The following is a 22,263-nucleotide window of genomic DNA, read 5'->3' as shown; positions in this document are numbered from 1 at the left end:
AGACAAATAAAAACATCTGATAGAGGACAAATCATTTCTTTATCTACGTACGGTGTATTCAGGACCAGTCGGTCCCACTGGCCCTTAATGTCATCATCCTCAGGCTGCTCAGTGATGTAGAGGCCGTCAAACTCCAGCTTTCTTGCAAGTTCTTTCTCTCTTTTGAAGATCACCAGTGGAATCTGACAGGAACAATTTCAAATCATGTTTAACTAAGGTATGCATGTTTTTGAAAACCACTTTTAGATTAAGGCAAGAACATAGTTCATAATGCAACACTTCATGATTTGGTTTTTCAACATCTGTCTGTATTTGTTTTTCTATGAGGCAAAAGAGTCAGTTTTTTTACTGTGTCCGTCATACCTTGAGGCAGTTGTAGCCAATGATACAGATGAATGAGATGACTGTGTGCAGAATGGCAAGGAAGGACAATGTGGGCTGCATGTAGCCAGTGCTCTCCTCTAAATAGAAATAAACCGGGACGTCTTCATCGTCCTCATCTCCCTCATTCATTCCAGATCCTTCAGCGTCTTCCCCTGAGCCCTCAAAGAACCCAGAGCCTTCGAACAGCCCGCTTCCCTCCGACAGTCCAGATCCTTCCATCTCCTCACCCTCAGGTGGGGTATCAGACACCTAGCCAGAATGATGTAAAGACAAGACAGCTTGATACAGTGGAACCTCAGACAGCTCACAGTCTATCAAACAGTAATTAAGTAGTGTATTATTAGGTATCATTCAAATACAGTATTATCTTTTTACCTTGTAGAACAGCAGAATGAAGTTCAGGGCAAATGCGAGAAACAGAGCCAAAAACCGCAGGTTGTAGAAGTTTCTGGAGAGGTAGTTCTACAAAAGAGATGAATATTTTTCAGCAGATTAGTGAGTTGGTAAGTGACAGTGACAATAAAATTATGCCAGAAAATCAGATCTGAAACAAATGCTAGCAAGACGTGTCACCATAAATTTGTTTCGCTGAGTTTCCAGCTCGGTCCAGATCTGAAAACCTCCTTCCTTTTTCTGCTTCTTTTCTTTTTTTGTTGCAGATTTCTTGGGCTCTTCTGGTTGTTCTTCTTCCTTGCTCTGCGATTCTTTCTCAGCTTTCTCTCCAGTCTCAACACTAACAACCAAACACAGTAGGCTTATTGTTTTGTTTCTGGATTTTATCTAATCAAAATCTATTGTTGATGCTCTAAGGCCATCATTTTTGCAGATGTGCAACTATTTAAGTTTGCCATCTTTTTGCCTATGTATGTCTCTTTTGTCCACATTCAGGACAGAGAGGCCCAATTCTACCCTGTATAGCAATACTACATAATACATATGTACTGTACACTTTATATTGTTAGTGATGTTGATGCTAAAGTGTTTTGGGAGTTAGCACAAGAATTTGCTGCATGGAAATGATGAGACCACAAACATTACATTCAAAATTCATTTGAGTCAATAAAACTCAAGACTCTTACTCAGCCTTTTCAGGTTCTGGAGGAGTTTCCTCTGTAGGAGCAGGTTCAGGAGGTTTCTGGCTAGCATCAGCCTCTTCTGTTGGCTGTAACAAAACAAAAACAATACACATTAGCCATCAATGCTTTAGCTGTCCCTTATTTAATTATATTAGGTTTACTGTGAATTTGCTGTCAGATATCTGTCAATAAAAAGAGTACCTTAAATTTGAAGCAACAGGTCACCCCAAAATCAGATGTACATATGTTTCCTGTTACCTGTAGTGATATTATTTAACCAGATTGTTTTGGTGTGAGTGATGAGTGTTGGAGATATCTGTCGCAGAGATGTCTGCCTTCTCTCAAATATAATGGAACTCGATGGCACTTGGCGTATGGTGCTCAAAGGACCAAAAAATAGTTTGGTAGAAAGAAAATAGTTCCTATATGAAACTTCTGTCACAAGGTCTGTGGATTATCTTGAGGAACATAGTCATGATTTCTGGAAGGAGACATAGCTGTAGAGTTTTTCAAATGTACTTCTTTGGAAGCAGGCAGACATCTTCAACACTCGGCAATTCAAACCAAAACGATCTAGACTGGTAAACAGCACTACAGGTAAGGGGGAAAAAATATTTTTGATTTTGGGGTGAACAGTCCTTTTAAAATTTCGCTACTTACCCAATTAATTAGCAAATATTTAGATATATTTTTATTCCTCTAATGTGCATAAAACTCACCATTTTTCTCTTTGTTATGGGAGTTCCTTCAGGAGTTGGAGGTTCAACAGGTGACTCCACACCCATGTCACCAAGTCCACCTGGAGCATCAATACCTGGTATCCTCCCACCCTCTTTTTCCTGGGTATCCTCCTCTTCCTCCTCTCCACTCCCAGTCTCCCCAGTGTCCGTTACACCTCCAGTGTCTTGCTCTTCCCCTGTCCTCGGCTCTCCTGGTCCATCTCCATGCACATCATCCTGTGTGGGATCTGGCATGCTTGCTAGAATCTCAGTCACGGTGATATTCTTTGCTCCCTCCACCAAGCCACCTCCAAACAGTGTTTGCCAGATGATCATAAAGAAGCCTTTGCACACATTGTAAATTAAGTGTAGTATACTCATTAGGATGGTCCAGAAAAAGGTGGACAAAGCCACCACGATCTCTTTCAAGGTCATCTTTCTCACTCTGCGATATTGCCTACGAAGGTTACGGAAGGTGAAAATGCTGAAGAAGCTTAGCATGCTGTTAATGAAATCTGCAAAGGCAGAGCTTGATTCAGGCTGAACTTCCTCTCCGTTATTTTCCTCATCACCTGTTCCCGCTGCTAGCCCTCCTTCACCTCCACCTTCATCTGCTTCGTCATCTTCTTCCCCCTTTCCCTCTTCCTCCTGCTCTGAAATCTGTGAGGCTATATTCATCTCAAAGATGGTGTCCTCGCAGAAGTTGACGAACATTTCCATCTTCTCTGATTCACCGCCCTCATTGACAACATCAAAGATAAACTGTCGTTTGGACTCTCTGACCTGGGGCATCTCCCACTGCCTGCGGTTAACTTCACTGATTTCAAAGTAGATGCGTTCAATCTTTCTGCTGGCGCCCATTATTTCAATACGGCCCAAGAAGGGGCGGAAGTAGTTCAGCACACTCTCTGCTTGCTCTAGGAAGTTCTGTAGCCTGACGTCATGGGGCACGTGCTCGGACAGGTTGGTGAGCAGCACTGCGATGTTAAATCCGATGTCCTTGGCAGGTTCCTGAAAGCGATTGGCGAACTCCTCAAAGTGAATCATGTCATTCTCATCTGCTTCTGAGCAGGACAGAAGAAACTGGATCTCAGAAGGGGAGTACTGTTTCTGACTGTCCATGGCCTTCTGGAAGTCCTTCTTGGAGATCAGCCCTCGAGGGTCTGTGACATAATCGCGGAAAGCGTCTGAAGCCACGATGTCTTTCAGTTTGAGGAACATGTCAAAGAACTTGAGGATCATCTCCACGTTGCTGGAGGACTCCACCAACATGTCCACCATCTGGCGGGCAATAGTACCGTTTACCACGTTTCCTAAATAATGAGGAGTAAAATTCAAACAGAGATTTGAAAAGGGCAAAACACCAAGAAATGAAAACTGCTTAAAACTATACAGATGAAACTCTTTTACCCTCCAATAGTGAGAGCAACATAACAACCATGTCTTTCTGTAGGTCAAGAAGCTCCTTCAGTAGACCAATCTGGCTGGAGTCCTGTGGTTATAAAAAAGATGCACACGATCTTACAGTAATGATGACAACATATTTAAAGTAATTTCAAAACATTAGGGAATTATAGCGATGCAATAGTCATTGGTGAAGTGGAAAACACAAGTCAACAGTGTGTCAACAAAGTGTCAACAAGTTATCACACAGTATTATTTTAACATATAGTTACCCAAATACTTGTTATGATATAAGTTGTACATTCAAGATAGTGTGTATTGGATTCACTCACATTCACAACGAAGAGGGTGCTGCAAAAAATGAGTTAAATAACCAAACCCTCATGCTGAGAGAGAATTTATAAAATAGGTTTTGGAAAACTTGAATGTCAGAATGTAAACTTCATCAATCGCTTATTATTATTTTCATATTTTGTTTGCCAAGAACACAAGTTAAAAGTCACTATTCCTTTCTGAATAAGGATTAAATAGAGTATTTATCACAGTAAGCATTAGATATAATAACTGAAGCTTTTGTGACATAGAATTTTTGGGGATAAAATCCTCAGAAATAAAGACCAGAATAATCTGTAATGCCATTGGCCAGATCTCATTCTCTTCATATGGTTGGTGTTTGAATATTCATAGCCTCGTCCATGGATTGCTATGAACCATAACAGAATTTCAGTTGAATTCTTTGAAACACATTTTTAAATATACAGTATATACTGTATGCAGTATAGATACTACACAAATATATACAAATGTTGTGTTAATGCCTAAATAATGTTATAACCAAAGCCACCAGAAGCCACAGAGCAACACATCACAAATAACAAGCATACTCCTTCGGGTTAATTATTAGAGAATGAAAATGGCAACAGAACTGTAACACCTGTTAAATGTGTGCACACAAAGTGGAGGTCACATTAAAATGTATATTCCAACACCAAATAATCTCATATTAAAGTGTACACTCCAACAGTGGAGGTTAAAAGTCAGTCCCCTTCTCAGGAAGTTTTGCAGTCACCTGCTTCTTTGTCATCAGCTAATTGATTCAGCAAAACACAGTGGCTGTTAATTACAGTACAGCTGATTTTAAAGCTCCCGTGCTGTGTGTAATACTTTATTGCTTAACAAAATGTTTTGTAGCAAGAAGAAAACTGCTGTATCTGGAAATAAAAATTCAGCCCGTTATTCTTGTGTGGTAGAGTATGGATAAGCAGATGTGACTCAAGATTTTACTCAAATGTTTAGAAAAAGATGACTTGATAATAATGTACTTTGCAGTCCTGTGACCATACTTGCATCCAAGTATTGTCTTAGGATCTGTTTGTGAGTATTTTCTTAAATACTTATTTCTCTATGAAGCCTTGATTTTTCATTTGTACTGAAACTTTAAAGTATTTTGGTGTGCATTTGGATTTACATAACGTAAAACACGGGTGGATCTTTACCTGCTTTTTAAAAATAATGAACTTCTATTTTTTTCTCCTTCAAAAGCTATCAAAAATCAAATTCAGCATCACAATGAACTGTGAGTACATAGCAGTATATTGAAAAACAGGAAAGAACTAGTTTCATACACTCCAAAATATATTGAAAAGTTGTACATGTGGTTAATGATCTGTGTGATATATAAAAGTTTTAGATTACGTTTGAGACATTTCAAATGAAGAATTCTTATTTCTTCCTTAAAAGCTGGTGGGTATAAAACAACCTGATGGGGGAAACAGACATTAAATAAATAACAAACTAGTCAACACAATATCACATCAATAGATAAATAAAATGGATACATACTTTACCCTGCATTGACCATGTGGAAGACAGTTTAAATAATACATAAATTATTCAGTTGTCAAACAATTAAGCACATGACATTTTCAAATGCTCTTGTGTATGACAAATATTTTCTTTCGTTTGACATTAAGACAATGTTTGGGCTAGAAAAGATTTACACACGAAAAAAATACATCACATCTTTTACACTCTAATATGATAAGAATTTACTTTTTGGAATTACACATCTAAAATATATCCTATTCACTGATTTACCAGAGTATTTCAAATACGACAACTGCAATACAAAACATCTGATACTATCAAAACTATAACTATAAATATCAGGTCAAGGACAGCGCACGGGAAAGTAATTCTGTGTTAGTCATGATAGGTATTAGGAGTACGCTAAGCTGGCAATTTATGAATGAAGCATGGCTCGGCTCTTATCTCAGATGTACAATTAAGAGGTTAGGCATGCAAAACGTGCTAATAATACAGATGTGCCATTAGCCTCAGTCATCCAGATACAAAGGATGACTGCTTTGTATAAAGTGGAGAAGCCATGTGATTTTCCTCAAAGTATTTTGACCTCTTATTTGTAGAAATTAAGTTGAACCATACAGTCTGAAATCAACGTGATTCCACACTTATCTAGGCTGATTTATTCAATAGTTAAATGTCCTTTAAGTGCATTTTATATTCTAAAAAGGAATTAATTTGTCTTATTTTTACATTATTTACAAAAAGTAAGCGGTATAGAACCACATGGGGAAAAGGTTGAGAACGTGTATTACATTAAATGCATATAAAAGCTTTTTTTTTTACAGCAAACATTTTGACTAGTCACAGACAGAAAAGCACAGGTGTAACTAATAATGGTAACAATTAGGAGGAGAATTCAGCCATTCTTTATTTTATTATTTATACCTATGATTTTCCTGCTGTGACGTGTCAGACTGTCCTGTGTTTAATAAGAATGTGAAGAACCACTTTCAGACCAGGTCATACTTAGAGGTACAAATAAATGGTTAAAATACCTGTCGAGGCAAGAAATCCAAGGTGACTTTGCTGTCTACATGTATTATTCAGGCTTATTGTATGCAGTGTATACTGGCCACCTATTAAACAACAAAGTTTACAAGCATGTTTACTATGAGGCCTGTGACAACATAGTTTGTTCATGCACATGTAAGGAGCTGTATGGTTTATACTGTTATATGTATGTCCAGCGAAAGACATTTCTGAAGCCTTGGCAATGACGGTTATTTAAGCCAACTTCCACTAACATAATGCACAATAAATGTTGACCCTCACTTTTGAGACTCATGATAAATATGGAGAGCCAAAATGAAACAGAAAATGAGCATCAATGCACAGCTGGGGTGACACTTGACTCTCAAGAGCATTATGCTGTCATGGTTACCATCGATTTCTGTCACAGTCACTGAAAATAAAATATGTCATGAGATTTAAGTTATGTAACGGATTTATTCTGCCATTATTGATCATATAAGTACGGCTCAGAGAGCTCAGTTCCAACACGAAGATGCAGAAAGGCTTGTGTTTCCATTATTTTACATGTTTGCATTTTTCATTTGGAAAGTAGAATCATTGATGCATACCTGTGCAAGCTTCATCATCATGTGGGCAAAGACATGAAGGAATCCGACAATAGCATCCCACAGCCTGCTGTGGGCCAGGGACTGCTGGTTGCCGGTGCATGGGCCCTGAAGAGAAAGACTGTGTTACACACATAATAGCGATCAAGCGAGTGGGATTGCTTGCTTTGCTAAAATTTTACCTGAATATATTCTGTTAGGCTGTTGAAAATCTGCTTTGCCACTGTCATGGCTTTTGAGAAATTCTTTTTGCCTGGTTCATCGATGACGTCTTTTCCAGAATAATACCAGTAGAAATCACTGATTGACTCCTTGATTGGAAAAATGAGAGTTAAGTAGAGTATTTCTTTACCATAAAAATACTTTTAAACAAGAATGTTTTATCGGGGTAAAAGGTCTATCCCTTTTAAAGCAATTTAGAATACTATAAGTACTTACAGTGTCCCGATCATCTGACTTTCTTGGATATCTTAGCTACCAAATTAAAATCCTTTAGGAACTACAAAAAATCAAAATTGGAGGTATACCTCCAACTAAGCAGCTACACATTCATTAGCATACTCTGTTACACATGTAATTTTTGTGACAATGTAATGCCCAATCTTTCAAACTTTGATTTAATCTTTATTAACTGCACCATATTTTCGGCAAAAATAAAAGTTGCACCTGAAGTCGGAGGAGGTAATCTACAGTACAGATGATGATGTTGATGGTAGTTGTGCTGCCTGTCTGTGTCCGCAAGTAGTTCTGAAAATCTGCAGCGAAGTAGAGATCATTTTTTTTTAAAATTAACATTTGACATTGTTTGTTTTAGTGAAAGATATACCTTGGTGTGACATGAATTTTACTCTCATTTGGAACATAAATCATTCTCACCGTTATTGTGACCCTCACAAAGCAGCTGCAAGAAACGGAAGAGGTCACATGTGAACTCATCATCTGCCATCACTTTCTCATCTAAAAAATGAAATGAACAAACGTGTTAAATAACATCCTAAAATCAGGCTAAGATCAGACTACATTCAATGGTAAAAAGCATTGCTGCTGATTACTGAAACAGTTTGCCTGAGTAAGTGCAGGCATAATGAAAAGAATACATTTCTAAACTTACCGTCACCTTTTTTTAATAAAAGACACTGCAATAAGCACCTCTGACCAACTTTTGCTTATTTTTCTTAAACAATGAATCAAAGAATGAGTCACACTAAATTACATAAATAATATTAATAGAACAAATATGAATACCTAACAATGATTTGACAAACAATCATATGTCAAAACATATGTACAGGAGGCATCACATGCATACAGTTAATGTAAAAACAAGTTGCAGTGAAAACTTAACACAGAAACATATCAGACGTAGACACATTAACAACATGTATAAAAAAAGAACATATACCAAGGATGCATTGTTGTACACATAGAAAGACAAAATTACAGTTAAAACATTTCAGCCTTCAAGGGTGAACTGGTGCATCTGGAGTTTTACTGGTTTACTCATTAATTAACCTGCACATTTCTTTAAATGTCTTATTATACAAAAAGAATGTAAAAATTGAGAAGATATGGGGAAATCAGGATGTTTTATCATCCCATGTATAAAACAACTGCACCATTTTTTGAAAAAGTGCAGTACACTAGGAGTATAAATCACAAGTTTCATTCCAAAGTGATATATGGATTCTTTGGACAATGATAGGATATTTGCAGGTATTATAATGTTTACCACGATATGTTTCGTTCGTTTCACTTCAAGGGGGATTGATACGAGAAAATATCAGTAATGTCCTCATGTCTTTTTTTTGTCTACTTGTAATTGTCTGCTATGCATTTGGCTGCTTGCACTGTTTAAATGTTTAGGAAAGAGTTGTGCTTGGATGTAAATGGTGACACAGATATGTCATGGGCACTTCAAAATAAAGGTGCATCTTTTAGATGATGACATGTTCCAACATATTAATAATTTGAATTGTTGATCATTGAATCCATATATAAATCCAGACTGATTTATTGTTACACCTTGACTGTATACGCTGTATGTACCTGGCTGTTTAAAATTCTAGTCCACCGCTGGCCGTAACGAATAGCACACAGACACACAGGTACACAGACATATAAACACACACAGACACATAGACATACACATACACAGACACATGCAGCACACACCAACTTTGCTCTATTGCGGCAGAGTTAAATGTCAGAGAGGTTGGGGCATTGTTCATCAAAATGTTGAAGGGAATCCAGTCCATGACACAGTAGTTCATCAGAGGTTTGAGGAGACTTAAGTAAATGATTTCCAACAGAATTGCCTTCAAATTAAAGACCTGGTATACTCAAATCCACTGGAACATTCTTTTTCATTTTTTGTTTAAATTGTGTTAAAAGTAATATTCTGATAGTTTGACTGTGCCAAGTCTTGTCAAAGTTGATACTCCTTTGTTATTAAGATTGACTAGAGTTGCTACACTGTCTATGGTTCAAGATAAGAACAGCCTCTCTACAGATGACGTAACTGAAAAATGTGGAAAAAGATATCTAAGGTGTGAAATGAGGAGCTTCATCGCTATTTATGACATATTTTTCATGAAAGTTTCAGCCACAGTTTTAGTCGAATTTCATGACCATGGAAAACCAGATTCCATTCGTTGCCTTTTGAAATGAACAAGAAATGTGAGGAGAGGCGCGAACTATGAACATGAAAGATGGAAAGAGGCATCCAATCCTCTCTTGATGGAGTTTCAGCGTTAGAAAATGAAGTGATGGAGCGAGATCGACAGAGGAGAGAGAGAGATGGATAAGAGGACAGAGCGGCAGATGGACAGGAACATGATTTACCCCGATCTAGGTTCAACTCTGAGGACCATGAAAGGAGGGACAAGGGAGAGGTGGCAGTGATCGTGGGGAAGGGAGAGAGGATCAGTGTGTTGACAACAGTACTAAGAGATGAGGAGGGGGAGATTAACAACGTTCCATGGCAAATTCATTCAGGAAGAAATTCAAATGAACCTCCAGAATTAGATGACAAAAAGTTGGTAGGTGAAGCCCAATCAACAGACAAACTAATAGACATACTAAAAAAACAACTAAACTTAAAACTAAAAAGTTATATTGAAAATCCAATCTATTTTTTAACAGTTATCCAAGTGTTAATGTTTATGTTAGGAAACTAATCATTAAATTAAATTTGGACAGTAAATGTCGCAGATGGAAAAATAGTGGAAAATGAATAGATACGCAGGTGTCTATTCATTAATTCATGTCTTGTCTTCATGGATTCATTTCCTTTCTATGTTAATAGTGATTAGGCAAATAAATTAATTACACAACTAACAAAACATCACATAACCAGATATTTCTTGCTTTGGGATTTCCTGTTCATCATTCTGACTTTTTATACTGTAAAATCTGATACTGGACAGAGCAGAGCTGTCGGCTCCATGAATATAACTTTATAATGTAAATAATGTTGCTCTAAAATATGAAATCCCCTTTTGCACATGTGAAACCTATTTTCAGCCATAATCATGATTTTCAATATTAGTTAAGTTTATTTTTGCCAAGTTGCCAATCTTAGGTCACAACAATGTGCTGGAAAGTGATAAGAAATTCTAAATAAATAAAACATCTCTGTAACAGTTTTAGATCATCTGTATACATGATAAATGTAGTCTGTGTACTGAGCAAATGTTGTTAAAAGGCCCTCTGCCTTGCTGCTAGGTTGAAAGTTGTGGTATACAATAAATAATGGTATTGTTTCATAATCACTTATTTTTGACCTGTTAAATTCTCTTACTTCTGTAGACATTTTGAATCTTATTTAGTTTGTTGTTTAGGTCTACAGTATACACATTTGATTCTTCATTCAAACAAAATGTGTGCCATCGTCATTTGTATCATGGTGACTGTGTAATTTACTGTGTAACGAGATGGGTGGATGGATGATACTGTATTAAACAATATAATCTGCACTTTCAAACAATGCAGATATTCTTTCACACAATGATTGTAAACAATAGCTGTGACAGCTGTATCTTAGGCCCTATTAGGTATGTGGAGTTTGGAGACTTACTAGTGCCCTCCTCCGACACCATGCCCAGCCCCTCAGCCTTGTTCTGCCTCTCAAAGGCATTGAGATCCAGGACACTGCGGAGATCATAAACCCATTTTTAGATGCGCACTCTTTACTCTATAGATTAATACACATTACTATTAAGGAGTTGAAAATTGCATTCATGGACTGAAAACTAACCAGCATGTCTGCATCAAAGCCTGGACGCTCAGAAAGAAGCCTACATCCTTTTTATCCTTCAAGTACTCCAGCATTTTCTGACAAAAAAAAGAGGAGGTAATCCATAAATAGTGCTTATTTAAGGCTCATTTTAAATTCAAAATGGCAAAAATGTTTTTAGAACACATACCCGCTGAACCTCACTGTTTCCACCATTAAGGATGGAGATACCCAGCTTGAGGGTTGTAGTTACCATTGGGCCAGTCTCACCTATATGACAAAAGACAAAGTCGTACACTTGGCATGGGTAAGATGAATCAGAGTGCAGGCAAATAGTGTTGACTGAAGACTGGGAGCGAGACTACCTTTGCAGGCACTGATCATTTGTAGGACCATCTCTGCAGCACCACGATTATGAAGTCGGGACTGCTGGTACAGGAGTCGTTGTTTCTCCATTTCTTTTTCCTGTGGTGGACCAAAACATTATCAGCATTTGGTGCTGCTTTTGTATTTCACACAGAGAATTTAAATAGATAGAGTGGCCTCTTTCAGGTGAGATATTTGATGAAATAATCAGTGGCAGTCTTAAATGCACCAGAGGTGAGTTGTATCAGCTTTTCATTGATCCATTTTAAATGTGAAGTTCTCCCTAAGTTATTAACAACTACTAGCTTCAAAACTTAAGTTTTTCATAACTATATAATAATAATATTTAGCAAGTGAAGACTTAATAATATAAACTATGGCACTAATCAAGAGCATTTAACTATGTGAATAGGAAGACTTAGGGGCACAAACGACAAGTCTTTTGATAATTTAGGTAAAAGTCTTTTATGTCTGCATACATGAAGAATGTGTTGTAGGCTTAGTTGTTTTTATACAGTTTAGAATGAGAGGGAAATATCAGATTATGCCAGTCCAACTGATGTTGTTGACTTATTTTGTCAAAAGTCAGTTAAATATTATTGACACATTGTTTTATACTGAGGCATGTTGTCTTAAATATCGAAGATTTATATTGTTCTTAAACAGCATTTATCAAGTTTCAGGTTGAATATGGTGATAAATCTTTTGTTGCAAGTCTTATCTTTCATGTCCGGTGGTAGCACAAGCATTGAAAGTAGAGTTTGTTTTGTTAATTTTTTTCAGAAAAAGTAGTGATACTCCACATAATAAACACTTCAGTAAAAACTAGGCTAAGTTGAACAAAAAGCTGGTGCAACGGGCTCCAGGTGTTAAAATGTAAAAGAGTTGTCCATTCTATCCATTTATATTCTAAATATCAATTTAAACATTTTAATTCACATTCACTCTCCTTTCATTCCAAGTCCCTTACTTTTCACTTTATCACAGTTTAATCAACTTACCATTTTTTTTTATTTCAAATGGTCCGTAAATGTATTATTACACATTTATACACGAAATTATCTTAAACAGAAAGCATCTATCAGTTGGTAAATTCTATAACTTAACTTTTAAAATTTTGTTTTATATCAAAATATTCCGACAGTTGTTGATGATTGTCTTTTCTTTGTGCAGCAATACTGTGTTTTTTGTGTTATGGGTTGTTACTGTCCATTTAAAGAACCTGTCTGACCCTTGCACACATTCTGTCACCGCACTTTATTAGTCATGGAGTTGTTACTCTACTTCTTCACGTTTGCTGGTTGGAGCAAGCGTTAGACTACAGGAAACAGCCCCATTTGGCTTTGCATTTTAGCCATTTACCAAAGTGTGTCACTTGCAACATCTGCAAATGAGACACTTTGTACAAGAGCTGTAATCCCTCTGTATCGGAGATATTTCTTTGGCATTTCATAGTAGTGCACTTTAGCTTAAAGGAATGATTTCAAATATGCAAATTTAAAGTACAAACAACCATTGCTCTGGTACTAAATGGTCTTTTATCTCTACTTGTGCTAATGCACAATTCTTTATTTCTGGTATTGAGCCAACTGTGAATGAAATGCCATTTTTAGAAAGGAAATGGCAATGACATAAATATCTCTGAAGTCAGAGGACACATTGACATTCCTCTGTTCAGTCACATCACATATCAACTTGTAGCATCCCACATTTTGACCCTGAAACACCCCCCTCCCCTTCCTCCCTCCCTTCCCACATCCACCCCCCCTCCCACCCACCCACGTATGCCTGGCCATGCTCTACCCACTATGTGCCGTGCAGTTGGACCTCAAACCGCAGTCCCTGGCTGTCTAATGAAAACTGAGTATGAACTATGCACTGTATGTTGTATATGGCTTTTAAAACTATGTGTATGAAAATATAGCTTTTACCACTAGATGTTCTATACTGGCTTTCACTGTAGTCTGTCAGTATGCTATGTGAGTGGGGGAAGGGAACATTGATCAGTAGCATTCAGTTAGTGAAGACTGGTTATGAAGGTAAGTGGGATTACATGGAGCAATGGGAAAAGAGACAGAAGAGAAAGACAAATGGGACAGCCATATAAACTGGGAGGAATGACATCACTAGTCAATGAGTTGGTGTTAAATCACATTCACAATCACTTTCAGAAGAGATTTTAATTTGAATGGCCTTCATCATCTCTGGCCTTTTTGTACAGTTTTTCAGCATGTCCAACTCCCCAGTTTAATATAAGCCCTCACAGGTTCTGAAGGCAATTTTGAACTGATAAATATTTTTTAGTATTTTAAAGCCACAATACTTGTTGACAAAGCACAAACTGTCTATAGCCAAAAAAAACAAAATCATTTTTCAAAAGTTCAGCTTCAGTTGCTTTAAACAGTAAAGTCTGAAATGGATTTATCAATGAGTGAAGTGTCTGAGACTCATAAACTTGTCACAAGGAATGTAGTAAGCCGGCACAGTGGCAGCTGGTGTTTCCTTTCAAAGTTAACCATCAAGTATAAAAAGCCCTGCCAGTCTGCTCTGATTCTACGACCTGCAAAGAGTAAAACGACAGGAATGGACAGAGTGGTGGGCTATGTGGTGTAACAGGAAACCCTTTGAGCTACTTTTTTTAAAACAAATTTTTTGATTTTCATAACTTCAATGTGGTTTACACTGTCCATTAAGCTGAGTTGGTAACTGATTTTAGGGAGTCATTATTAGTATGATGATTATTATTTTGATTATCGTTATTAATATTGTTGATGTTTAATATTGTTGATGAATTGCATTAATTTAATCTGACTAGACCCAATCCAGATTTGAGGCACACAAAAATGAAAACAGGACTAAAAGGTTTTCAGAAACAGTAAATGCTACATTTAAAGATTGGAGTACAATAACATTTTGTCCCAAACTGTAAAGGGCTTTGAACAGATCAATATACATACTATATACTGTATTGACTGATCAAGTAGATAAACATCTGGATTGGAGCCTTTGAGTTTCTAAATCAAGCAACTCACAATGAATGGAGCAGAACGTACTGACAGAAGAGACAGAGGACAGACAGAACAGACAGAGATAATGAGACAAAACATAGACAATAGAAAGATGCGCTTGTGAAGTAATGCTCTGATGATGACGTCACTCAATGCGTTGAGAGCTACCGCTCCACTGTGTTCCTGGTCCCCAGCCCCTGGCCGCCCATTACCAGTTCTGACTGTCGCACCTCAAAGGACATCTCATCCTCAGCCTTTTCCACCACTTCATCTCCCCCTTCTTCTTCCTCACCAATATGGCAACTCTAGATAAGTGGAGAGGAAATGAAAGAAATATGAGCATTTCACAGTACATTGTGCACAACTTCAATGCATAGTCACAACCCGTTGCAGTGACTCACCTTTGCCATAATATCTGCATATGCCATATAAAGATGATCTGTATCGAGTTTACTGAAATGGACACAATAGAAGACAACTGGTAAAAAAGGAGCAACATGCCACCCTGCGTTTATGTCACATTCCTGCATTTCATTGTTGTTGTATCAGGGAGGACCTCTCGAACCTCTTTTCTGTTAGAGCAGTACGACTGAAATGCAGAATAAGCTGGTGGAGGGGATCTGGCTTTGTTTCTCTTTCCTCCTCTTCATCTCCTTCCTCTTGCTCCATTGCTTTCTGGGATGTACAAGGAGATGAAGGGTGAGCAATGGCACAGAAAAAAAAAATTTAAGCTGAAACAGATATGATACTCACAGATAAGTCATCTATCATCCTGTCTTCAAATGAGTAACCCTCAGAGTGAAGCCAATTGCGTTTGTATCCCTCAAGGAACATATTTGAAGCTCTGTGCCTGCAATGCAAACAACAAAACAAAACTTGTATTCACACTTTAATACAGCTGCCTTAGTTATACTGTGAACAGCATTTACATGTCACTTGTAACAGTGAAGCTTCCTCACCTTGGAATGTTGTATAGTGGTGTCATCCTAAAGCAAGCGACCACAGCCCTGCGTCTCTGCTTGGACAACAGTTTGTGCCAAACCATCTTCTTGGATTTAAACGGGTGTTCCGTCTGTGCGAAAAAAGGTAGAATTTAGCAAAGTGGCTAAAATATTTTCTATGCTAACTTTTTAAGTACAGCAGGAAAAGCCCAAAGTCATGTTTGTTTGTTTTTCGTCAGAATTCCGATATATGCTCCACATTTATCTAATATGCTCAGCATTTGCCTCAGAGGGCTTGATCAGTCAGGTACAATCTTTTCTTCTTTTTCTTCAAAGTTATTTCCACCTCTGTTAGAGGTCCTTTCTCAGACTCCACGCTAGAGAGACAGTATGGGTCTGTAGTTAGTACAGATATGGCTGAGAGTGGCAGCTCACCACTTCAAGGTGGTAGAGGACAGCAGAAACCTCCTGCACTCTCTTGACAACTTTCACTGGAGCGTCAGCATCTTCAGCCTTCCCTGCCATCTCTTTGTACAAGGCCATCTGCCAGCGCATGGACGGGTTGTCCACCTTTACACAACACAGAGACACAGAGCTTCCTTATATGTTTTGTGACTGAATATTTTTTAACACAGATCCCATTCATTGGAAGTAAATACAAAACTACAGCACTAATAGTCACAGGATTATACCTTGCCCTGAAGATGAAGGTTGTTCTGCAGAAACTCTCTTACTTCTTCATCAGTGTCTCTCTGTAAAGTAAAAGGTTTTAGTAACCATTGTCCCCCTAAGTATGGCTTGGGGTGTAAAACTGTGACGATAACGTCATTATATTATAGTATTTAATATGATACAAGTTAGACAATGGCTATATACCAAGTTAATTTAAAGTCAGAAAAAAACTACCAAAGAATATCTGATCTTGGCCAAGTTGATGAGCTCCTGATCGGCGGGAGAGCACATGTTGAGGCCTATGGGGAGCATCTTTTTCAAGGCAGCCACAATAAGTGAAGTCTGCACAGAGTAACGATCTCCACGTCTTTTCTTCTTGGTACGTTCAGTATCTGAGCCTCCACCCTGAGAAAAGGGACAACAACCAAAAAGCATTCACAGTATCTCATAAAATGCCAGAGGTATGACTGGACAGTTACCACTGCTTTGTATGAAAGACAGTACAACCCTGTTTCAATGCCAGACTGCCACTTTCATGGATACAAGCCCTGAACAGTTTTTTCCCCATAATGCTAGGAATGACTGCAACACCATGAGAGCAAAAATGCAACTGATTCTGCTACTGTACATCACACAATGTAAACAAAAAATTAATTAAAACTTATGACAAACAGAGGTGATTGTTTCAATACTAATGACTAAACATTGGCCTACCTTTTATTGATGACTCAGCACTTATACAGTGCTGCAAACTGTTCATTCTGCAAATATGAAAACAGTCGTTCTCCCCAAGTAGAAACACCCAGTTACATTCACTGGGGATGTTACTGTCATCAGTGTGTGAAGAAAAAGTGCCTAAATTTGAATGTCTATCTCCTGTTATTCCCCCAACTGTAGAAATGATTGTTTCTCTGAGCTCAGACTGGTAAGTAGAGGGTATAGTGAAAATGCGTGGGCAAAGTGGGGATACAGCTGGCTTGGGGAAAGGGAAGCTGAAAGGAATGGGTCTTATAAGAAAGTAAATCAGTGAAATTGCATTTACAAAACATGCAACAGAAAACAGCTTTCATTCAAGTGACAACCCATTCAGCATTCCAACAGGATAAACAGCTAAAACAAAATCATGTGCTTTTCCCTAATTACGACACAGCCCTCTGTGAAAGATTACATATTAGATGAAGTTACTGAACAAAACTTGTGAAATTAATAGTTAGACCTGTTAGTAGCAGGCTGTAAGAATCACACACCTACAGTAAAACAAACTGTCTATGGGACATGTCCCTGTGCTCGCCTCCTGAACTCCTGTTTAGTTTCTGTGTGCTGAGTTCAGTCCTTCTGTTATCTGCTCTTTCTGGAGTCCTCCAAGATGTGCAAATGTATGTCATATAATATATAAATGTATTTTGTAATATGGATGGATGTCTATTAAATGCATGCTCTATGATAAGTCACAGGGTATTTCTATTTGAACAATGAGATTGTAGATAACATGATCACACTGTAACAGCCACCTCAGAAAAATGTAGGGTGCAAGTTACTGTACAAACTGAGAGAGTAAATCTAACTTGGGGACTGTAGTAATGAGTGAAATTGACACTACTTATTACCAGAGGTGCGACCAAGTCAGTTTTGCAAGTCACAAGTACATCTCAAGTCTTTGCACTCAAGTCCAGAGTAAAGTCCAAAGTCAAGACAGGCAAGTCCTGTGCCAAATACTTTGAATTTTGAACAAGTCATAATGCGCTTTTCACCAATTATCATTCAATTTTTCCAACATAATAAAAATATATTTATTTACAAATAATGAATGCTTATTAAAATGTGTATTTATTTGTTTAAAAAGGTTTGTTTAAACAATACAATGCTATCCAAGTGCGCAAAGGAAAGTCTTCACATTACTTATGACACACACGATATCCTATTAATTATTTAGGTTGTTGCCCAAACAGCAGGGGACAACTAATAGTGGTGATACAAAAGTATTTAAATTTGTTACTCTAGTCTGACTCGAGTCCAAGTCATGTGACAAGTCCACACTTCTGCTTATGACCACTCTGTTATTATATATATTGTGCTAGAAAGTACTAGAATTACCTAATATCGTCCACTGACCTTTACAAAATTCCAATTATTGTAGCGCTGTTTACAATGGCTGAAGTGAAAATCCTTAGCTAGCTAGGTGAAAATAATGGCTAGATTTCACATGCAGGTCAGTTAAGTAATTCAAATTAAAATTCAGACACATATATTGTGGCTGAAATGAAAAAGCAGACAAAAGAGGCTGATTACAGCCTTTCTAACTGTCTGTCAGACATGTACAATTAAGAAAATTCCAGAGGCCCCTAGCCCCTCTATCCAAGATGTTCTAACTCAAGTGTATATATGCCCCTGCTTCAATTCAGAGCAAGACGCAAGTGTGTTATGGAAGACTAGTTCAGAGGAAACAGGGTGCAAAGCATTTTGGGTAATAATATAGATAATAAGAGCAAATTAATGTATTGGTTAGGTTTATGGTCATTTTGAGCACATTATAAAAAGGGAACCCAACAAATGTTTGAAGAAATCTGCTTCAGTGATGTTAAGCATCAAGTAATGTGTTAGTGTGGATACTAGGGAGTGTAAAGGAAAATACGCCATGATGTGCCATGGCATTTCCAGGGAGGAGAGAAGAAAGAGCACAGAGAAGACTAACATTATCCCCTAGTGGCAAAAAAGCTGCATTACAAAAGCTACAGGTCATCCATCCTTCAACGAAAGGAAACAAAAGACATACTAGAAGACTCCACCTCAACTACGATCAGAAAAGAGCAAACTCAGTGACAGGATGATGGCACTGTGCTCTCACTGCCACCTCGGGCTCAGTGTAAAGCCCAGTGCCATGAGCCCAACTCTACAGCTGAGTACTTTCATCAAGCGCCTCCAGACTCCCCCCCTCACACACTGGCAGGACTGGGGATGGCCCGCATATGGGGTCTTCCCTTTTGTCCATTGATCCTTTATGTGATTAAATGTGTTTCTTTCTAGTGCATATTTGTTACATTTTTCCCTTTTATATAATTTTGCACTAGTTAAATTCTATGTAGATGTTTTCAGTGGTTTTGTGTAAGGAATGGAGTGATCTAATCTCAGACTGTGTGTCTGTACACAAGTGCAGAGGCTCATACACTTGGGTATAGCAATACTAATGACAGTGTAAGTGGATCCAGACTACATCTGTTGCTCCTTTGAAGAGTCTTCTGGGTAGGATTTTCATGACCTATTAATATATATAACAGCATATTTATAGCAATGACAAATTCACAGCTGAGTTTTGTTCCACTCTTAATGGACTGAAAAGTATTTGTGACTAAGTAGATACAGCTGCATGTACAGAAAAAGCGTTTGTCACTGGCACTAATTTAGTTGTCTCAGGTCATGTCTCTCTGAATGGAATGTGCACGCCTCTGTTTGTGTCGCTCTACTTGTGTGTTTGCTGATGTGCTAGAGTGTATGTGGATCAGATGTGCCAGTGTGCTGGAGAGGTTGATGAAAAGCTCCCCCAAAGTGAGGTGCCATGCGGTCAGCACAGCGGTCGTGCAGGAACAAAGTCTAACCTCTGAGTCCCCGCCCTGGAAACCCAGCCGCAACCCAAAAGAAAAGGACAAGGGACAGCCAAAGAGAGAATATTGTTAACACAACTGCTATCGTTCTAAAAATAGCGAATTAAAATCAAACCTCCAAAAGTTAGTGAAGGCTTTGCTATGTATAACCAAACCCAATTAACAAGAATATTAATGAATAGTTCATATACAAAATCAGAAACTATGAAGAAATTCAGGCACTGAAATCCTGTACCTGTTTAAGATGGTGCATAAATGCTTTTTTTGTTTTGTTGGATTACAATCTGTGATTGACTATTATGAATTTCCTACAGCCATAGTAAGGGTAGTATATAGTTTAAATGACTATCTGTAACTGGCTGAAAATGGTTGGTAAATCTTGAAATCACCATTAAAAAAAACACAAGGGCACAAAGAATGAAACACTTGGGCTCTGTTTACACCTGATTATAACATGCATCCTGGGCAACTGGACCACAAGTGGACAGCTCTAAGAACAGATGTGAATGCACCCAATGCGTCCTGAATGTGTCTTGAGATCTGACCACACACATACAGAGGTGGTCTGGGCTGTATATGGCCACATTCTTTCATCAGTGTATGTGCTAATGTGTCCTGGACCATATTATAGGACTGTTTATTAAGATGACATCCTTACTTGTGCAGTGTGAAATTATGTAGCTGACTGGCTGCGCGACCCCACTGTGCAGCCCGTAGAGCAGGTACACTAGAGGCTTCTGCCAGCTGAGCCGGCTACTTCTAATATAGCACTCCAATAACTGGAATGGGAATAAAATGACTCAGCCCCTCTAGACTTTCCAATTGTTAATTGAATAGAATGAATCAAATGCTGATGGTGAAATGAGTCATTTCGGGTTGTGATGCTTAAAAAAATATATCCACTGATTTACAGACATCTCTTTCACCATGTACATCAACAGGAAAAGATTTCTGGAGCCACAGGACATCGGGTGACAGTGTAATTTAATCGTTTGGCCACTACAAAATTTGGCTTCCCTTCGTAGGGGCGTGAGTTAGCTCAGTTAATGTTTGTGCAGACAGACTCATCAGTAAAAGTACAGCACGACAAACCTCACGCCAGTAAAACAAGTCACTTGAGACACATGTGGAGACAGTCTCATACCAGGTGTAAACGCACAGACTCAGAGTTGTCCACTTTTGATCAGATCACCAACGACGTATGTCAATACCAGGTGGAAACAGCAACACAATATGCCTGATTTGAGATCTGCCACTATACCAGCTTCACTGCAGCACTGTCTCTGACTGTTATGTTAACTCACCTTGCTCATTTTGCTCTTGCTGTCAGCAGTGAGGAATGACATGTTATTGATCTCATTCATCACCACAAAGTTTTGTTCCTCTCGTTTGAAGTTCTACAAAAGAGAAAGAAACAGGAGACATACAATAAAAGATGCCCGCTGCAAGAAATAGCTACACTGAAGGGCCACTATGATCATACTCACGTGAGATTTGGACCAGAAAATAAAGACTTCTCCCACCATTCGGAAGAGCTCTTCCGCATCTGGGTCTGGGCATGTCAGCCATCTTGCCCTGTAGCAGAATGAATTACTTTGAGGCTCCCCAGAGTTACAACAAGTTTGGCTAGCACACAATTTATGAAAAGAAAAGTGCATTATGGTTCAATTCTGTCAGCACCAGACAGGATCTACAGTTCAAAAGAAGTAATGTGTTGGTGTTTGTAATCTTATTGTACCTGTTGTTGTCCACGTAGCGGATAAGTAGAGGGTATAGGGCGTACAAGTCTCTGCAGAGGACAGCAAACTCATCACGTATTGTGCCGTCTTCCTCATCCCCCTCTGATTTTCCCTCCATCCGTAAATGGTCCTCTTCAGCCACCACCTTTGAAGTGCGTTTCTTCAGCTTCTCCATTGTAGGGATGAAGTGGGACTTGAGCATTTCTGGCTTTGCCCTGCTTACAATGGGCTGTGAAAACACTGAGAGAGAAAACAAATAGTGTCACCTCACTTATACAAAAACTCAGGTGCACACTGTGACACATTAATAGAGTATAGAAAGGTGCTCACCGGCCAACCTCTTCATCCAAGAGGCTTCATCAATACCCAAGTTGTTGACAACAATTTTCATGATGCTGCCCAGCAGCTGATTAAGATGTTCTGACGTGACATCAGTGCAGATCTGGCTCTCCATCTCTGGGAAGTTTTCAGGTCCTCTCTCCCACCAGCGAGGCAGGTAGTTACACAACATGGGCAAGGTAATTTCAATCACATGAGGCATCTCAGTATAACGAGCTCCAGACTCTGCCAAGTCCCCTATCTCCTTTAGCAGAGTATCCAGCTCTGGAATGTCTGGACATAATTCCTGGACCTCGTTGGGAAGGCCCAAGACTTTGGAATTCATAAGGAGGGTAATGA

At 38.5% G+C, this 22,263-nt stretch overlaps 1 protein-coding gene across 6 annotated transcripts in view; it reads right to left on the bottom strand.

Moving 5' to 3' along the window:
* The window catches only part of LOC121952273 (ryanodine receptor 1-like), a 49,274-nt gene that overhangs the window by 3,893 nt on the left and 23,118 nt on the right, over positions 1-22,263 (bottom strand). The window contains exons 68-96 of one of the 6 annotated variants that reach the window (XM_088088758.1): positions 21,916-22,236; positions 21,585-21,825; positions 21,334-21,421; positions 21,151-21,243; positions 19,841-19,855; positions 16,482-16,652; positions 16,268-16,327; positions 16,011-16,145; positions 15,594-15,706; positions 15,388-15,484; positions 15,200-15,309; positions 15,036-15,087; positions 14,847-14,939; positions 11,626-11,725; positions 11,451-11,530; positions 11,282-11,358; positions 11,102-11,175; positions 9,868-9,885; positions 7,903-7,983; positions 7,693-7,781; positions 7,209-7,337; positions 7,030-7,134; positions 3,590-3,671; positions 2,180-3,492; positions 1,464-1,546; positions 958-1,117; positions 760-846; positions 364-633; positions 52-182 (exon numbers count right to left, since the gene is read on the bottom strand). In XM_088088758.1, coding sequence (XP_087944884.1) covers positions 52-182; positions 364-633; positions 760-846; positions 958-1,117; positions 1,464-1,546; positions 2,180-3,492; positions 3,590-3,671; positions 7,030-7,134; positions 7,209-7,337; positions 7,693-7,781; positions 7,903-7,983; positions 9,868-9,885; positions 11,102-11,175; positions 11,282-11,358; positions 11,451-11,530; positions 11,626-11,725; positions 14,847-14,939; positions 15,036-15,087; positions 15,200-15,309; positions 15,388-15,484; positions 15,594-15,706; positions 16,011-16,145; positions 16,268-16,327; positions 16,482-16,652; positions 19,841-19,855; positions 21,151-21,243; positions 21,334-21,421; positions 21,585-21,825; positions 21,916-22,236 — 4,468 coding nt within the window. The remainder of the gene's footprint in view (positions 1-51; positions 183-363; positions 634-759; positions 847-957; positions 1,118-1,463; positions 1,547-2,179; positions 3,493-3,589; positions 3,672-7,029; positions 7,135-7,208; positions 7,338-7,692; positions 7,782-7,902; positions 7,984-9,867; positions 9,886-11,101; positions 11,176-11,281; positions 11,359-11,450; positions 11,531-11,625; positions 11,726-14,846; positions 14,940-15,035; positions 15,088-15,199; positions 15,310-15,387; positions 15,485-15,593; positions 15,707-16,010; positions 16,146-16,267; positions 16,328-16,481; positions 16,653-19,840; positions 19,856-21,150; positions 21,244-21,333; positions 21,422-21,584; positions 21,826-21,915; positions 22,237-22,263) is intronic. The other 5 variants (XM_088088761.1, XM_088088760.1, XM_088088763.1 and 2 more) reach the window with 5 other exon arrangements.

Source organism: Plectropomus leopardus, chromosome 15 (genome assembly GCF_026936395.1).
Source record: "Plectropomus leopardus strain MGB_pleo_1.0 chromosome 15, ASM2693639v1, whole genome shotgun sequence".
Lineage (NCBI taxonomy): Eukaryota > Metazoa > Chordata > Actinopteri > Perciformes > Serranidae > Plectropomus > Plectropomus leopardus.
This window is presented reverse-complemented; position numbering and strand designations above follow the sequence as displayed.